Below are 14,920 nucleotides of genomic sequence, written 5' to 3'. Positions count from 1 at the left end.
AGAAACAGGAGAACACGAGGAGAGGGGAGGAGAAAGGAAAGGACGGGTTGAGGAAATAAAAGAGCCAGTGAGAAAATGGAGGCGGTGCTATAGTGGAGGAAAAAGTGGAGTGAGTCACTCACACAGTGTGGGCCTGTGGGGAGGTGAGGCGGGAACTAAAAAAGTGAAGTAATTTAGAGGAGAGGGTGGGGGTGCTTTTCAGACAGAGGCGAGCTTGAGGAATAATGAGCTTTCTAAGCAGGAAAAAGAGAAAGGACCTTCTTGTTTTCTTCTGTCCCTCTCAGCCGTCCTTTCAAATGTTTTTTCACGCTTGATCATTTCAGCCTGATTGGAGATTCCTGTGGAGAGTGAGGCAATTGAGAAGTAAAAGTCCTCTATCCATCAAAAAGAAAATGGAAGTGGATTAGCCATTCATACATTTATTTTGACAAATCTCCAACCGACACACTCATCTGACTTCTCTTTTCAGCATTTTCGGTCATCAAACATTGACACGAGACAAAGGTCATCATTTTTTTCATGAAAAACAGTGGAGTCTTTCATTGGCTAAGCTAAACAGAGCTCATAAATGTTTACCAAGTGCCAGCGGTGCAACTGGTGCTCTGCAGCTTTTGGCTTTCAAACGAGCAGTCTGTGTAAACAGTAACGCATGTTTTGAATCTTGATGTTCTCAGCAAACACAAGCAGGCTGATGGAGTTTGGTTTGGCAGCAAAATTCAGGAATTCACGGTTTGGAATGTGCAATGGGATGAATGCTGAGGGTGCATACGGAAATATATGTGTGTGTGTGTGTGTGTGTGTGTGTGTGTGTGTGTGTGTGTGTGCGCGCGTGTGTGTGTGCGAGTGCATTTGTGCATATGTGTATGTGGGTGAATGTGTCTGGGGAAAAAAAAGTGTGGGTGCAAATGAGAGCCGAAGGCATCCTAACTGACTCTTACCAAAGGAATCCCTGTTGCACACACACACACACACACACACACACACACACACACACACACACACACACACACACACACACACACACACACACACACACACACACACACACACACACACGCACAATGTACTTCCTGCTCCATATGTCTTCAGTCAAATGATATAACCTCTGACTTTGGCATGCGTCTCTTATAGTATTAAAAGAAGGAGAATACTTTCCAAAGATAATACCGTAAAAGAGTTTGGAATATATTAACAAAGCGGCACTTGCTGTAACGGAAAGTTCACTCAAAATGGCAATGAAGAATTTTTCCTCTCATCCAGAATTGTAAGTCCATCCAGGATTTGCTGAGATCAGAGCTGCAGATCATTTCAAGACAGTGGAACTTTGGCATTTGAGTCGAGTTTTTCAAAGCGCCAAATATTTCAACTCAGCAGCAGCATATAATGGCACAGTTACACACAATAATCCACAGACATTGTTGTGGGCTGCTTCTTTCCTTTTAGATATAAATACAGTCGTTGGTAGCAATACTTTGATATAATGAAATTCTCAACGAAAGAGTTCAAAAGGTCTGTGGATTATTGTCAGTAAACGTGCCATGTCTGTTTGGAAAGGAAATTGGCTGTCGAGCATTGAGAATGTATTTTTTACGGCTTTGGCTTTCACTTTAGATGCCACAATACCACTACGGTCCACACGCAACCTACCACTGATTAAGCCAGATTTTGGTAAATTACACTGAAACTAACTTGATTGTGTGAAAATCTCATATAAAAAAAAAAAAGTCAGATCTAAAAGTAGTTTTTGGTCTAAAATGTATAATGGCGTCACATTTAAAGCACTTTAAGTCTGAAAACAAGCGTGTGAACACACTCAGCAGATCAAGATGTTTTCAATCAGAGAGCAAATACTTTCAGACCGTAATCATTATTCATAACATGGTGGAGCAGCAAAGAAAAGCACAGAGTTGCCGATGAAATCACTGTTCCTCTGAGATGCTTGGATAACCATCATTAGCTTTGAACAAACGGGCAATTACTGTCTGGTGGTGCATAACATTAAACAATAACATTAACAATCAACACAGTGCAAGAAATAGAAACATTAAAATTGACAATAGAATATAAAATAATTTAAATAAAGTGTACAGACAAACCGATAACGGTACTTTAAACAAGTGTAATGTAAGTGTAATGTAAAAGTGCCAAGTGTATTTAAATATGAAGGGATGTGCAGGGGCGTGACCAGGGAAAGCATGAGAGACATGAGAGATTGCCGAGCAGGATCTGGAGGACGCAGGGGATGCTTGAGTGATGGTTAAGTACTCTGCCAATTTAGGTGGCTTCTTCAGCACAAGGCAGTGACAGAGCTGCGTCCTTCTGCTCCAGACTGTAGGCACTATATGGCATCAAACATGTTAGACCTACTGGGAACACTTTTGGCCAGTGTGTACTGGCATTGAGGACCCAAATGTAGACACTAGGGAAGAACTGGGCAGAAAACAAAGGACCAACATTAAAATCAACAGGCTTACGGTCAGGCATGCAAAGCCAGTCCAGACAAGCAAACAAATTAGAGGGGCAAGGCAGGCAGGCAGATCATACACAGGCAGCGGGTCAAAACCCGGGTAGCAGAAAGTGCAGTGAAAAACAAACAAAAGCATAATGAAATTAGACCATTAACTACACAAACCCTTTCTCTGTCCATAATCCTATTTGGCTGGAGGACATTGGACTGTGTGTGTGTGTGTGTGTGTGTGTGTGTGTGTGTATCCCTGCCTGAAATAATGATGAGATGTGATGTGAAAATGTTATTGCTTCACCACAGCCTTCAGGCCAACGAGTCTTTTATAATAATTTCCAAAGAATGCATCATCATGCAAAATCATCCCTGAACATTGCGTGTGCGACATACTGACGGGCCAAATTCCTGGCTCTCCCATCATTGAACATCAGCTCATCTGGAAAGCTTTAAATAAGCAAGCTGCCATTCCTCACTGCAGCGACCCACATGGCATCCGTCGCACGCTATCCCAACAAGCAACAACAGACAACAGCCCCCTTTGTCTTGCTGTCCCCATGCAAAGCGAGGGATCGGCTGATGGGGTGAATGTTACACATTGCCATGGATGTTGGGTAGAAAATGTGTCACCTGTGGACTGTGTGTGTGTGTGTGTGTGTGTGTGAATACTTGTGTTAATCACTTTGTGGGGACAAAGATCGGTTCATCATGGGGACCCACCTCCCATTTGTAGACAAAAAGCAGTTAGTCCCCACAAGGTTTAAGTCCCCCTGCAATGAATAATGCATTTTGCTTATTGAGTGACATTAGAAGACTGTTTTCACATTCATCTGTTTAGGGTGAGTTTCTCTTATGCTTAGAGTTCGATTAGGAGATTGCTTCCACTCTTGAACAGTGATTATGAAGCTAGGTAATGGAAGTTATTGTGGAAAAAACATGTTGGATCCAATTTGTCATTCAAAGCAGAGTCTTAAAATGTGTCTGGAAGGGATCTTTGATGATTTACTTTGGGGTTTAGATTTAAGGCAGAGGTAGGGTTAGGATCAAGCATGTAGTGGTTATGGTCAAAGTTAAGGTAAATCTCCAAAGTAAGAAAGTAAATAAATGTTCCTAATCTCTCTATTCATTGATGCCTTTTTTATGGGTCACAGAGATTATACACTTTTCTCTCACCCACCCTATACCACGGATGAAACTCTTGTATAAGAATCTGACTTAACAAGAGCGCAGTGTCTCAATAAGGATCCTGGTCTCAGTTCTGTGAAATAGATTACGGGAGGAATGTGGAACGAAATGGGTTTCTGTGTTTCCATCCTGATGCAGAAATCTGTTCGTTCATTGTTGGCTACAGGAGCCGTGTGTCTTTAGCGGAATCGGAATCACATGCTCTAATGGGATTGACTGTAAAGGGATCAAAGAGGAGAATCAGATCATGACAGACATTCTGGCAAAATGGTTAAAATAAGGATTTGTGTTTATTTTAGCCTGCGTGTTGCTGCAATCCCTCATCAAATTACATAAACATTTGGAGACAGATGTTTCGGCACTTTTCCTTTGCTAGAAAGTAAAGAAAATTAAGCTGATAGTTTGACAATTTCATCACCTCATCAACTGCGTTTGTGCTGTAACTCCAGTAAAGGATTTCATCAGTATTCTACTATAGACTTACTTTTAAAGGCACAAACTTTCCCTCTCTCATACACACACACACACACACACACACACACACACACACACACACACACACACACACACACACACACACACACACACCTACACACACACACACACACACACACACACACACACACACACACACATGCATGTTTTATACACAAATACATACCGGGTAAAACCCTCAATTTCAGCACCACTGAGTGTGTGCAACTTTAGCTGGCCCAGGCTGGTCTACCGGGCCAGTCGTTTCAAATGGGAGTGGTCCACTCCCAGGGGAGGGATGTATCCAGGACAGGTTATAAGATATGTGGTCTACAGTGGCCCTCTAGGGACATATAGAACTGGGGCCACATTGTTCAACAGCATCATTGTGCACGAGGGTTTCCCATGGATCAAAAGTTACAGACTTCAAACCCAGGGGTCTCAGCGCACTCGTAGATGTTGTTCAATGGGCACGATGGGAGACGAGGCTGTTCACACGCCGTTTCTCACTCATCTCAATGAGGCCACGCTGGACGTTGTCCCGGTGGCTTGTCGTGCTAGACGCATGGATTAGAACAACTAGGACCGAACTCTGAGGAGAAAGAAAAAGAGTAAAGGCAGCGTAAGAGACGGAGGAGGTCTAGACATTCAGTAACAGTTGCAGACTGGGCTCAGAGGCAGAGTTTACCACACTGGAAAACAAACTTGTTGCTCACGAACAAGGAATCTCTGCTCTTCCACAATACTGAGCGAAAATGAGCCAACTTTGAAATGACAGAGGATCACAGGTTAATAGGCATTAGAGAAAATGAAATCTTGAAACCAACAGTTTTCTCTACAGTGTCACAAATAGAAGCTCAGAACTGTTGCATGCTTGGACATTAAAGTTTATCAGAATGCCATCACACGTCTCAAACATCCCTGGTTATCTTTGTATGTGCCCACCACAGTCTTTTAATGATTTCATCTCTCTGGATATTAGGTCATCTTTACCTTCTTCATTGTCGGAGTGCTAAATGTTAATTGGTTGCGATAGAAATATCAGATTGTCTTGCCAGGTGCAGTGCTAATTACCTCAGTCAGATTCACCTGTGTCTTTGCTGTAAGTAACTGCAGAGTGGTGACTCTGCTGAAGGCTGGGTGGCTGAAAACAGTTTGTTGTCTTGTCTTTTTCTCACTGCTGAACTCTACTCTGTCCGGTTAGCACTGGCTCTTGGAGAGGACAAGGCTTTGGTATACAAATGAGGCTTGAGTTTCCAAAATAATCTGTGCCCCATGATGGCAAGGGGCGTGACCAGAAATATGACCGATGTGTTTGAGGCCCTCAAAGATTTAAATATGACACCCTTCTTTTTTGTGTCATAAACAACTGGCCAAAGAAGCCCATCTTTTTGAAAATAAAGGATGAAAGTGCTCAATGAGAATAGAATAAAAAAAAGCTGACAATAGCTTGAAGGAGAGACGGCTATTATCTCACCGCAGTTTGGTTTCGGTGTCACTTCTAAGCTCTGTGGGTCTGAACTAGCTCCTTCAGTTTTTTCCTTTTTGGTTGTATTCAAGTATAATTATTGTTTTCTCCTAACGAATGACAGTCTGAACTCCTGTTAGAATTAATAATCATGACTATGATGAATCAACACTGTAATCAGCAGCAGTAGCACACTGGCATTAAGAGCAATGGTTTCAGTATTCATCATACTAGAGTTATGCCTTTTGATGTTAGTTAGTTAGAAGATGTGGAAATATTCTGCCGCAGCACTTATAAAAAGAAAAGAAAATTCAACCGACTTGTCTGTGTCTCATAGCCTTGACAGACATTACATTTTTTGTTGCTAAAAAAATGACAAATTTTTCTAAAAGTATTGAATTTCTAAAAGTATAAGAAGGTGCATTTGTCAATCTTTGTTATCTTTGTGTGCCGCTGAAGATGCTAAAGGACAAATTCATTACCTCCATCTGGTGGTGGAAAGTGTTCAATGATAAGAAATATTCAGTGTCATCATTCTTGATACAGTTCACCGAACAGATACGTTCATATTAGCAGAAGAAATGTCGGAAGAAACAAAATCAGTGCTGGGTCAGATTAACACCATGCCTGTCACTACGTTCAGTAGTTCAACGGAGACTACATTTCCCAGCATGTATGAACATGAGTGGACTTGTCTGTCATGCAGCTGTTTGTGTTTGTGTTCGGTGTGAGTAGTGAAGAGTGTTTGTGTGATCCACAGAGATTAAACTCAATTCAAAACTGAAGCAGAGTAACGATCTAAGAAAAACTAAAATAATTCAACATTGGAATTAAATCTCACTCACACATCTTTATCACAGAGAATACTGAGGATCTAATTAGGGCATTAGGGTCTGAATGGTCACACAGCTTATTACGCTAATCCTAGAGCCAGAAAGAGAGCGATAGAAGGGGTTAAAGTGAGAATGTAGGTTGACAGATGGCCCCACTAAGTACCGGTACCTGTCAATACCTGGTTTTATCTGTCCTCTAACTGTCTGGATCCAGCCCTGCAGAAACAAGACGGAGGCAAAGCGCAATGTAACAGAGCAACAGAGTCCCCATAATTGAGTGCTGATCTACACTGAGTGTAATAAAACAGATTTATGAACCAGATGGAGTTGATGGACAATCTTCTACTGGCCTGGCCAGAATCTCTGAACATTTTTGGGTCAGTTTGGTTGGAGGCACTCGGTGGGTGCAGAGCGGTTGTAGACTGGTCTGTTTGTCTGAATCTTGTAGAACATCTTTGTCTGGACCTGATGAGCCAGATGGACATTTTACTGGAGCACCGAGCTGTGTGCTTCAACATGCTGGGCCCTCTGTACGCCGACGACCCATATGTGTGGATGTTCCTCAACTGAAAAGGATCGAAGATGTTTGTCTGCTTTTTTTCCCCAAACTTTGTTGGCTGGAAAGCATTTCGAACACGAGGTAAATCCAAAGCTTTCCATCGTAGACTGAGTGCACAAGATTAGTCATTCGCGTTTAAACAGTGTGGAAACATGATTTGATTTGCTTTCTGTGAAACTGCCGTGTTCATCTAACAAAACATCTAACTTCATCAAGACAATCATCTGTCGGCTGCTCATGACCACTGGAAGAAAATTCATTTTTATTTGAACTGAAAGCAAATTTGGAGATCATCACAGGATTTAAGTGTGTGTGAATCAGGTCTGAAATCATAAAACATCCTAATACTGAAAAGTCTTTCTGCATAATTGTGTAGTGTCACAATTCAAAGTGTGGGAATCTGAATGAGAAGAGAAACAATATTTTGTGTCATTTTAATAAAATATGATGTGATAAAATTGTTTTCTTTTTCTATGCACATACATTTTATATATATTCAGCATATATAGGAAAAATAATTGTGATTGTACATGTATTTTACCATATTCAAACGCAGTGGTGAAAGAAGTACTTGGGGAATATGTGGCTAATTAACATATATATCCCATAAATATTTTATTCTTGTGGATTTCACCTTGGGGATCAATAAAGTCTCACTGATATATTATATATTATACATTATAATTATATATTAATATACTTCGGTACTTTCTACCACTGTTCAAATGTGGGTTGGTGGGTTACTATGTAATACACTGTAATACCTGTTTGGCTGTCGGAGCACTATAGCAGTGGCGGTCCCAGTGCCTGGTTTCCTGTTTGGGACACGCTATTGCTCGCCTACATTACCCAGAACTCCTTGCTGCGTCAGAAAAGAGCGCATGCCTTTTGACCGTTACGTAATGTAGTTTCAAAGGTTGTGCACATTTATCGGACTTCGTGTCTCAGGAACGCGATGTGACCGTAAATTCAGACCGTCTATTGCTTCACAAGCTTCAGCCCGAGAGAATAAATTCAAAGGTAAGAATCACTTCCTGTTATAAATTTAATCACGGACTGTCTGTGCACCGATTGGTTATTCAGCGGTGATTAACAATACGAGACCACAATGCGCTGTCCGGCTGTAGCCTTGTCCTGCTTTGTTGTTGCTTTTTCAGGATATAAACATGACCACAGCGGCTGGAACAATAGATTACATTTCAGATGGCTGCTTGAACAAACGTCAAAGATATAGGTCGATGGGCTGACAAGTAATACAAGTAGCCTTCAATAATATAGGGCCGATTTTTGTTGGAACATTTAATTATTTTCTATATTTTTTAAAACGCTGTTAGACAACGTATGTTTTCATGTTTGAAAGTCAAACTACTAATGTTACTGTTCAATTACAAATACAAAACTAACCTTTTATATCTACCATTTTCAAAAGCATGCCATTCAGTTGTAGGCTTGTGTACATTTCCTTTCATATCCATTCATTGCTTCTCAACACAGTAAAACCAGTAACACTCTGGCTTTACAATTCAACACCGTGAAGATCAAATCTGCATCAGTTGTTGTTACAGTCACACAAATGCAAATTTAAAAAGCTTGCACTTCATTATGTTATAACGTTACACAAGTCTGCTAAAAGATTTTCACAAATGAATTATGAAAGATATGGATCAATAGAAATGATAAATTCAAGTTCCAAAAACACAAGCATAATTTGTAGAAGGATTAGCTTCAATGGAAAGCACATGGCAGTAAATGGGCTAAAACATGTGAAACCACTGGAATGGTCCTTTCATTTCTTTTTATCTCCCAAACACAGTTTTCTACCTCATCTCCTTTGATCTGTCTTCTCTGTCAGTGAAAACATTTTCCTCATATGTCCTTTCCCCCTGCTCTCTGCCTCCTCACCTCCTTCACTCATAACGGTGTCATGTGTTTCTCCGTGTTATCCACCAGATAAGAGCTGACATCCAATCGGTTTGTCTCTGTGTGTCTCTCCCCCCCCCCCCCTCCAGTGTGTCATCATGAGTTCTTGACGTCTGCCTCTTCATTCGTGTCAGTATGAGCGGTGGTGCGCTGGCTGTTGTGGTGGTAGTTGTTTTCCTCTTGGCCTTCTACCTCCTCCAGCGCTATGGAGATTTGCGGAGGCAGCAGCGGATGGTCCTCTTGGGGACGCTGCTGTCCTGGTACCTCTGCTTCCTCATCGTCTTCATCCTGCCGCTCGACGTCAGCACGGTATGGAACCACTGCAGCTGTTAGAAGTGTGTGTCAACATGAGGTCTTTCTGCCTCGGTAACCATAATTGCTTGGATCATCTCATGATCACAACAGGATCGACGAGATGTGAGCTTTGAGATCAGTCTGCGTCGGAGTGATGAATAGGCTTCGCCATGGAGCTGACTGTAAACTCTGCTTCTCTTTTAGACCATCTACAAGCAGTGTGTTCATGACAATGCAAACCACGCTACTCCTGTAACTGGAGCGAGACGCACTAATCAGACAGACGACAACTCCTCTGTTCATCCAACTGTCAGGTAAATGAGATAACCTTTGATTTACTGGCACAGTTTACTCATCTCAAGGTACTGTATTCCTACCAACATGATGCACACTATCTATATTGTTTTGGCTTAGGGCTGGGCGATGTGGACAATATCTTTTATCATGATATACGTCATTTCATATCTCAATCCCTTTCAATATCACGATATAGCATGTTTACTGGTCATTCGATAAATAAATAGTCTATATGAATGATTTGTAAACTCTTGTGTGAATCAAGTGATTGACAAATAAAAAGCACTGAGTATTTTCTCATTTGATGAAGAACTTTTGTGTAAAATTATCATATTTTTTTCTGAGAAAGTTGAGTTAGCGTGTGCTTTAGCCGTGTAGATGGTATTATTGGTATAATCTGTCCAAGTTTCGAGACATTGATGTCTGAGAAAACTAAGTGTAGGATATGAACTGTTACTAACAAAGTGTTCGTATCCAAAAAGACTCGACAGCAAGGCTCATCACTGCAGTCCAAAGTGTTCTCGCAACGTGTATGCTCACATTCTTTTATGTGTTTGTGTTACAGTGTACCGACGCTGTGTGAAGAGCCGTGGAGTTATATACCCGATGGCATCCTGCCAGTGTTCTGGAGAGTTGTATACTGGACGTCCCAGTTTCTTACTTGGTAAGCTACTCACACACTCAGTCACCTATTTGAACTTTGACTATAACTGCTGTGTCTGCCACCTTTTGTTATAAACATAATTGTGTTTCGGTATACTGACTCTGTCATATGTGTGTGTGTGTGTGTGTGTGTGTGTGTGTGTGTGTATACAGGCTGCTGTTGCCTTTCATGCAGTCTTATGCACGGTCGGGAGCTTTCTCCAGAGTTGGAAAGATTAAAACAGCTCTCATTGAAAATGCTATCTATTACGGCACCTACCTCCTTATTTTCATCTCTCTGCTCGTCTACGTGGCCGCTCACCCACAGTGGCAACTCACATGGTAAGTCATACGTGCCTCAATTTAGGAAATATTAGATGACTTGTGGACTAAAGTTCTTCTGTGGTGGTTTTTATGTCATTGATTTATCTGTAAAACTTGTACAGGAGAGAGCTCCAGACCATCGGCATTACAGCCGCAAACACCTGGGGCCTCTTCCTTCTGGTGCTCTTGCTAGGCTATGGCCTAGTGGAGATCCCACGTTCTTATTGGCTCTCATCTTCCCACGGTTACCTGATGGCCAAGACCTACTTCAAGGCAGCCAAAATGGCTACTGAGAAGGTGTCGGCAGAGGAGAACCTGGCCGATGTTATGGAGGTGAGATTTTATATACAATTCTGTGCAGTAGAAGTATTAAGAGATTCCAGCAGGTGCTGAGACTGAAAGTGTTTCAGCAGACTTTGCATGTTTAAAAATCTTAATTTAGTTTTTCTTACTTTAACAAGAACAAACATATTTCTTATTATCAGGAGGTGGCAGGCGTCCATGAATCTGTCAGGTGCAACCACTGTCTCAGGAAGTGTGTGGACACCATAATAACAAAGGTGAGAAATACACGAGTGAGTTTAATGTTGTATTTACAGAGTCGGGCTCTGGGAAAGTCTTCATCTGAGCGTCATCTCATTTCAGTGTCCCACTGAGTACAAAGAAGAGATGGGAAGAACTGTGGAAAGCTCTTGTGGTGAGCAGAATGTCCTCCCCACCAAAAGAGGCTTAATTAAGCTGCATAAAAAGGTAAATACTTTTTTGAACATTACACTATGGTTTTAAAGGAAACAGTCGGTGCATGTAGTAAATGTGAATTATTTGTGTGTGTGTGTGTGTGTTTCAGGTAATCTCTGCAGTGCAGAGACACGGTCAGACTCAGGTTAAGTGGTCAATGTTGTTAGATGAGGCCTTTCATCTAGAAGATGTAGCTAAAAGCCAGAGCTGCCCGGTCCGACACTTCATCCACGGCTCCCCGACAGAACACCGTAGCGGCTGGATCCATCGGTTCATCTACACTCCTACTGTGGGTGAGTTCAGTCAGGACCAAAATCTGAAATTTACAGATGGAAAGGAAGGACAGTTTCTCTGTTTTTACACATTTTGTTTTATTTCAATCATAGAACCCCAGAATTTCCCTACTTCAGTTGCATTAGTGGGTTGGGTGTCACTGCCTCAAAGAAGCTGCTAAACTTGAAATAGTTTTTTTGATTTTTCCTCCAACTGTGTGTGTGTGTTTGTCCGTCTCAGAGTGGTACTGGGAGTGTGTGTTCAGGCAGGGTTTCTACAGGCTGCTGGCAGTTCTCCTGTGTCTCCTCTCAGCAGCAGTTGTTTGGTCCGAGTGCACCTTCTTCACTACACACCCGGTCCTCTCCCTCTTCGCTGTCTTCATTCAGATGGCTGAAAAACAACACAACTACATTTGTATCGAGGTGGGCACGCATTGAGAAAAAGAATGCACAACAAACCCGAGCTCAAGAAAACAAACACCCACCGCGTCCGTAGCCGGCAGAACATTCCACAGAGCTAACGTGCCTCGTGTCTCTACTTGTTTTGTTTCTCTCCACCAGATGGTGTGCTTCGTCAGTATCCTCTTCCTGTGTGTCTGCGTCTACTCCACAGTGTTCAGGATACGAGTCTTCGACTACTACTACCTGGTGCCACATCACCAGACTGATGCTTACAGCCTGCAGTTCAGCGGCATGTATGTTCCTCATAAAAGTCATAATAAAATATGTTTATTTCACTTAAGAGGCATTCTGAAACACAGTTATTTGTTTGACATCATCCTAAACTCCAGCATATTTTACAGTGAACAGCACACAGGTCAGTCTGGTCTTCTCGCATTGTGTTAAACTCCTGTATTGTGATATCGGGGGTTGATTCTCTTTTGTTTTTTCCCCTCTCAGGTTGTTTTGTCGTCTGACCCCTCCTTTATGCCTTAACTTTCTGGGCCTGATTCACATGGACTCCGCCATCTCACACCAGGACAGAATACAGACATCCTACACCTCTGTGGGTCACACAGAAACATGCCCATAACAACACATTCATACTGACAAGGGCATGTAACGCACTTGAGTGTGTGATCACAAAATATTTTTGCATTCAAACCAATTGGAGTGATGAAATGACCCTCTTTATTTCCCTCTGCCAGATCATGGGCTCTATGCGTGTGCTATATTTTATATCCGATGGCTTCTACATCTACTATCCCATGCTGGTGTTGCTGCTCTGCTTTGCCACTTTTTACAGGTAAGCCAATAATCACTGACAACCAACACTATTTTCATTCATGTGTAGTTTTGGTTATATGTATGAGCTCATTGGTGATAAATCGTTATCGCTCTGTCCGTGTTTGTAGCCTGGGCTCTCGCTGTTTGAACCTCCTAGGCTTCCATCAGTACATCACTGATGACCACTTGACCTCTGACCTGGTGGATGAAGGCAGGGAACTCATCAGAAGAGGTAGTTTCATCACACATTCAGTCACTCACTATTTCTGATGTTTCTGCTGAAAGTTGTAGTATTCTTTTAATTATTTCTTTTGAGCCACTTTATTACAGACTTGATTCATTATTTCTTCCTCTTTTGAATCGAGTAAACATATTAGTTATTAAGCAGGTTATGGGTCATTCTTTTACTTTTACTGTTTATTTCTTATACCTCAGTTCACAGTAAGTTGCTGTTGCATCTCTGAAAGTCATCATGACATCAGTGCTCGCTACTTTTCAACAATATGAACTACAATTTGTTCTTTTGTAGAAAGAAGAAAAAGACAGAAAGCTGAGGATGGAGAAAATCGAAGATGGGTTCGAAAAGTTTTTTTTCTACCAAATAATTTCTTCTACAATTTTCTTAAAAACCAAAAACACCCTCCCAGTGTGTTGGCTTGCTGTTGTCTGTTATTTTCTATCAGTGTATTTATGGGCCTGTTTTGTTTTCTGTTTCAGGCCTGGAGAGAGCGGTATGGAGTCCAGGGGGCTACTGGGCGAACCAGAGGTGGTTACACTGAGTTGAACAATGACCAGAGCAGACCTGTCCCAGAGATCAATAGTAGTGGTAAGGATTAAAGAAAACTAGTACAACCATGGAAATAGAATAGTTTCTGTGTTTCTCACAGCTACTGAAACTAATATGACAATAAGGGGTTTTCCAACAGCTTGATTTCATATTTGATGCTTGTTTGTGTTATGCTTTGTTTCTGGATAGTTTGCCACTATACTTTCACTTATGTCCATCAAGAGGTCTGCCTGCTTACAGTACACAGTGTAGACATTGCTCTCTGTCTTTCTCAGTTATCACATTCACCAGAAGAGACAGAGAGGAGGAGGAGCAGAAGAGAGGCTTACTGCGAGATAATTCCAGCGATGAAGACTCACCAAACAGAAGGTTTGTTTATTTTTTATTATTTGAACATAGTGTTTAATTGGAGCTGAATAACAATCAAACAGGCTTCCTTAATCGCATACTCTATTTCTCTGTTTCTGACACTGTAGATCCACTGGAGGACGTTACCTTTCTCTGTCACCTTCTCGGACAGGCATCTTTGACGATGTTTGATGAAAAAAAAAAAGACTAAAAATGCACGTCTTCTTGGGGAAAGTCTGACTGCAAAGGATTATACAGGATCTCAGGAAATAAAGAGGAAGATACAATCGGGTAAAAGCATTATTCACTGAAAGAGAGCACTGACTGTGATTAACCTGTTTGTGCAAAGCCAAAACCATTTTCTGTGAAGCGTTATTGGTTTTACAAGCGTAGATTGATGGATAGAAGAGATAAATGGCACAATTACACACCTGCAGCAATTTGAGATAATCCACATGATACATGTGGAAATGTATTGTTGTCTGAGTATTTAACCACACAGGTTCACACATTTTATTTTTTTAAGAAAACAGGTCACTGTGCAAGCTGTGAAAACAAAACAAAATGACTACTGGTATATGTACTCAAAGGGAAGATATCAACATCCTAATTGATTTTATGTTGTAGTTTACAGTCAATTATTTTCTGTGAGGGTGTGAATGTTTTGCATTTGTGTGTCTACCAAGATGATGCATTAAAACATAATAATTGTACCCACTTCTGCACTCTTCATTAGATGATGAATGACTTTAATTTGATGCACCAGCACATAAGAAGCACTGTCTTTTAAGATCTTCAGTTGTTTGATATTATAAAAAGTAGTGCAAATGTCTCAAAAGCTATTTAAACTTCAAGTTCAGGTAAGACTAAATGAAAAGTAAAACAGTGTTTTAATTATTTGTTGTATTTTAGATTGTGGATTTGGTTTTCATTTTAACCAGATCTTACAGAAGGGCTTGTGTTGGACAGTGCCCGTGCTGCCTTCCAAAGCTCTTCGTAAACTATACAACTCTGGGATCAGTAGTGGACAAGCTTAACTCTTAAAAGATCGACTCCAACAGTAATGTCATACTGTTATTTTACTGTAGAAG

At 41.3% G+C, this 14,920-nt stretch overlaps 1 protein-coding gene across 2 annotated transcripts; it reads left to right on the top strand.

Moving 5' to 3' along the window:
* The first annotated feature begins 7,887 nt into the window (after positions 1-7,887).
* lmbrd2a (LMBR1 domain containing 2a) lies at positions 7,888-14,542 on the top strand. Of its 2 annotated transcripts, none has more exons than XM_079271116.1 (18): positions 7,888-8,000; positions 8,990-9,209; positions 9,399-9,508; positions 10,057-10,155; positions 10,308-10,475; positions 10,580-10,790; positions 10,943-11,017; positions 11,103-11,207; positions 11,305-11,488; positions 11,709-11,890; positions 12,029-12,162; positions 12,368-12,473; positions 12,616-12,713; positions 12,823-12,926; positions 13,224-13,270; positions 13,412-13,520; positions 13,757-13,850; positions 13,958-14,542. In XM_079271116.1, exons 2-18 carry the CDS (start codon positions 9,036-9,038, stop codon positions 14,019-14,021), a joined length of 2,064 nt encoding a protein of 687 aa, XP_079127242.1. In that variant the 5' UTR covers positions 7,888-8,000; positions 8,990-9,035; the 3' UTR covers positions 14,022-14,542. The 2 variants fall into 2 exon arrangements, with proteins under 2 accessions (XP_079127242.1, XP_079127241.1); XM_079271115.1 differs by having other exon boundaries at positions 11,661-11,890.
* The last annotated feature ends 378 nt before the right edge of the window (positions 14,543-14,920 follow it).

This window comes from Melanostigma gelatinosum (assembly GCF_949748355.1).
Source record: "Melanostigma gelatinosum genome assembly, chromosome: 6".
Classification (NCBI taxonomy): Eukaryota; Metazoa; Chordata; class Actinopteri; order Perciformes; family Zoarcidae; genus Melanostigma; species Melanostigma gelatinosum.
The sequence above is the reverse complement of the archived record's forward strand: the minus strand, read 5'-3'. Positions and strand labels throughout refer to the sequence as shown.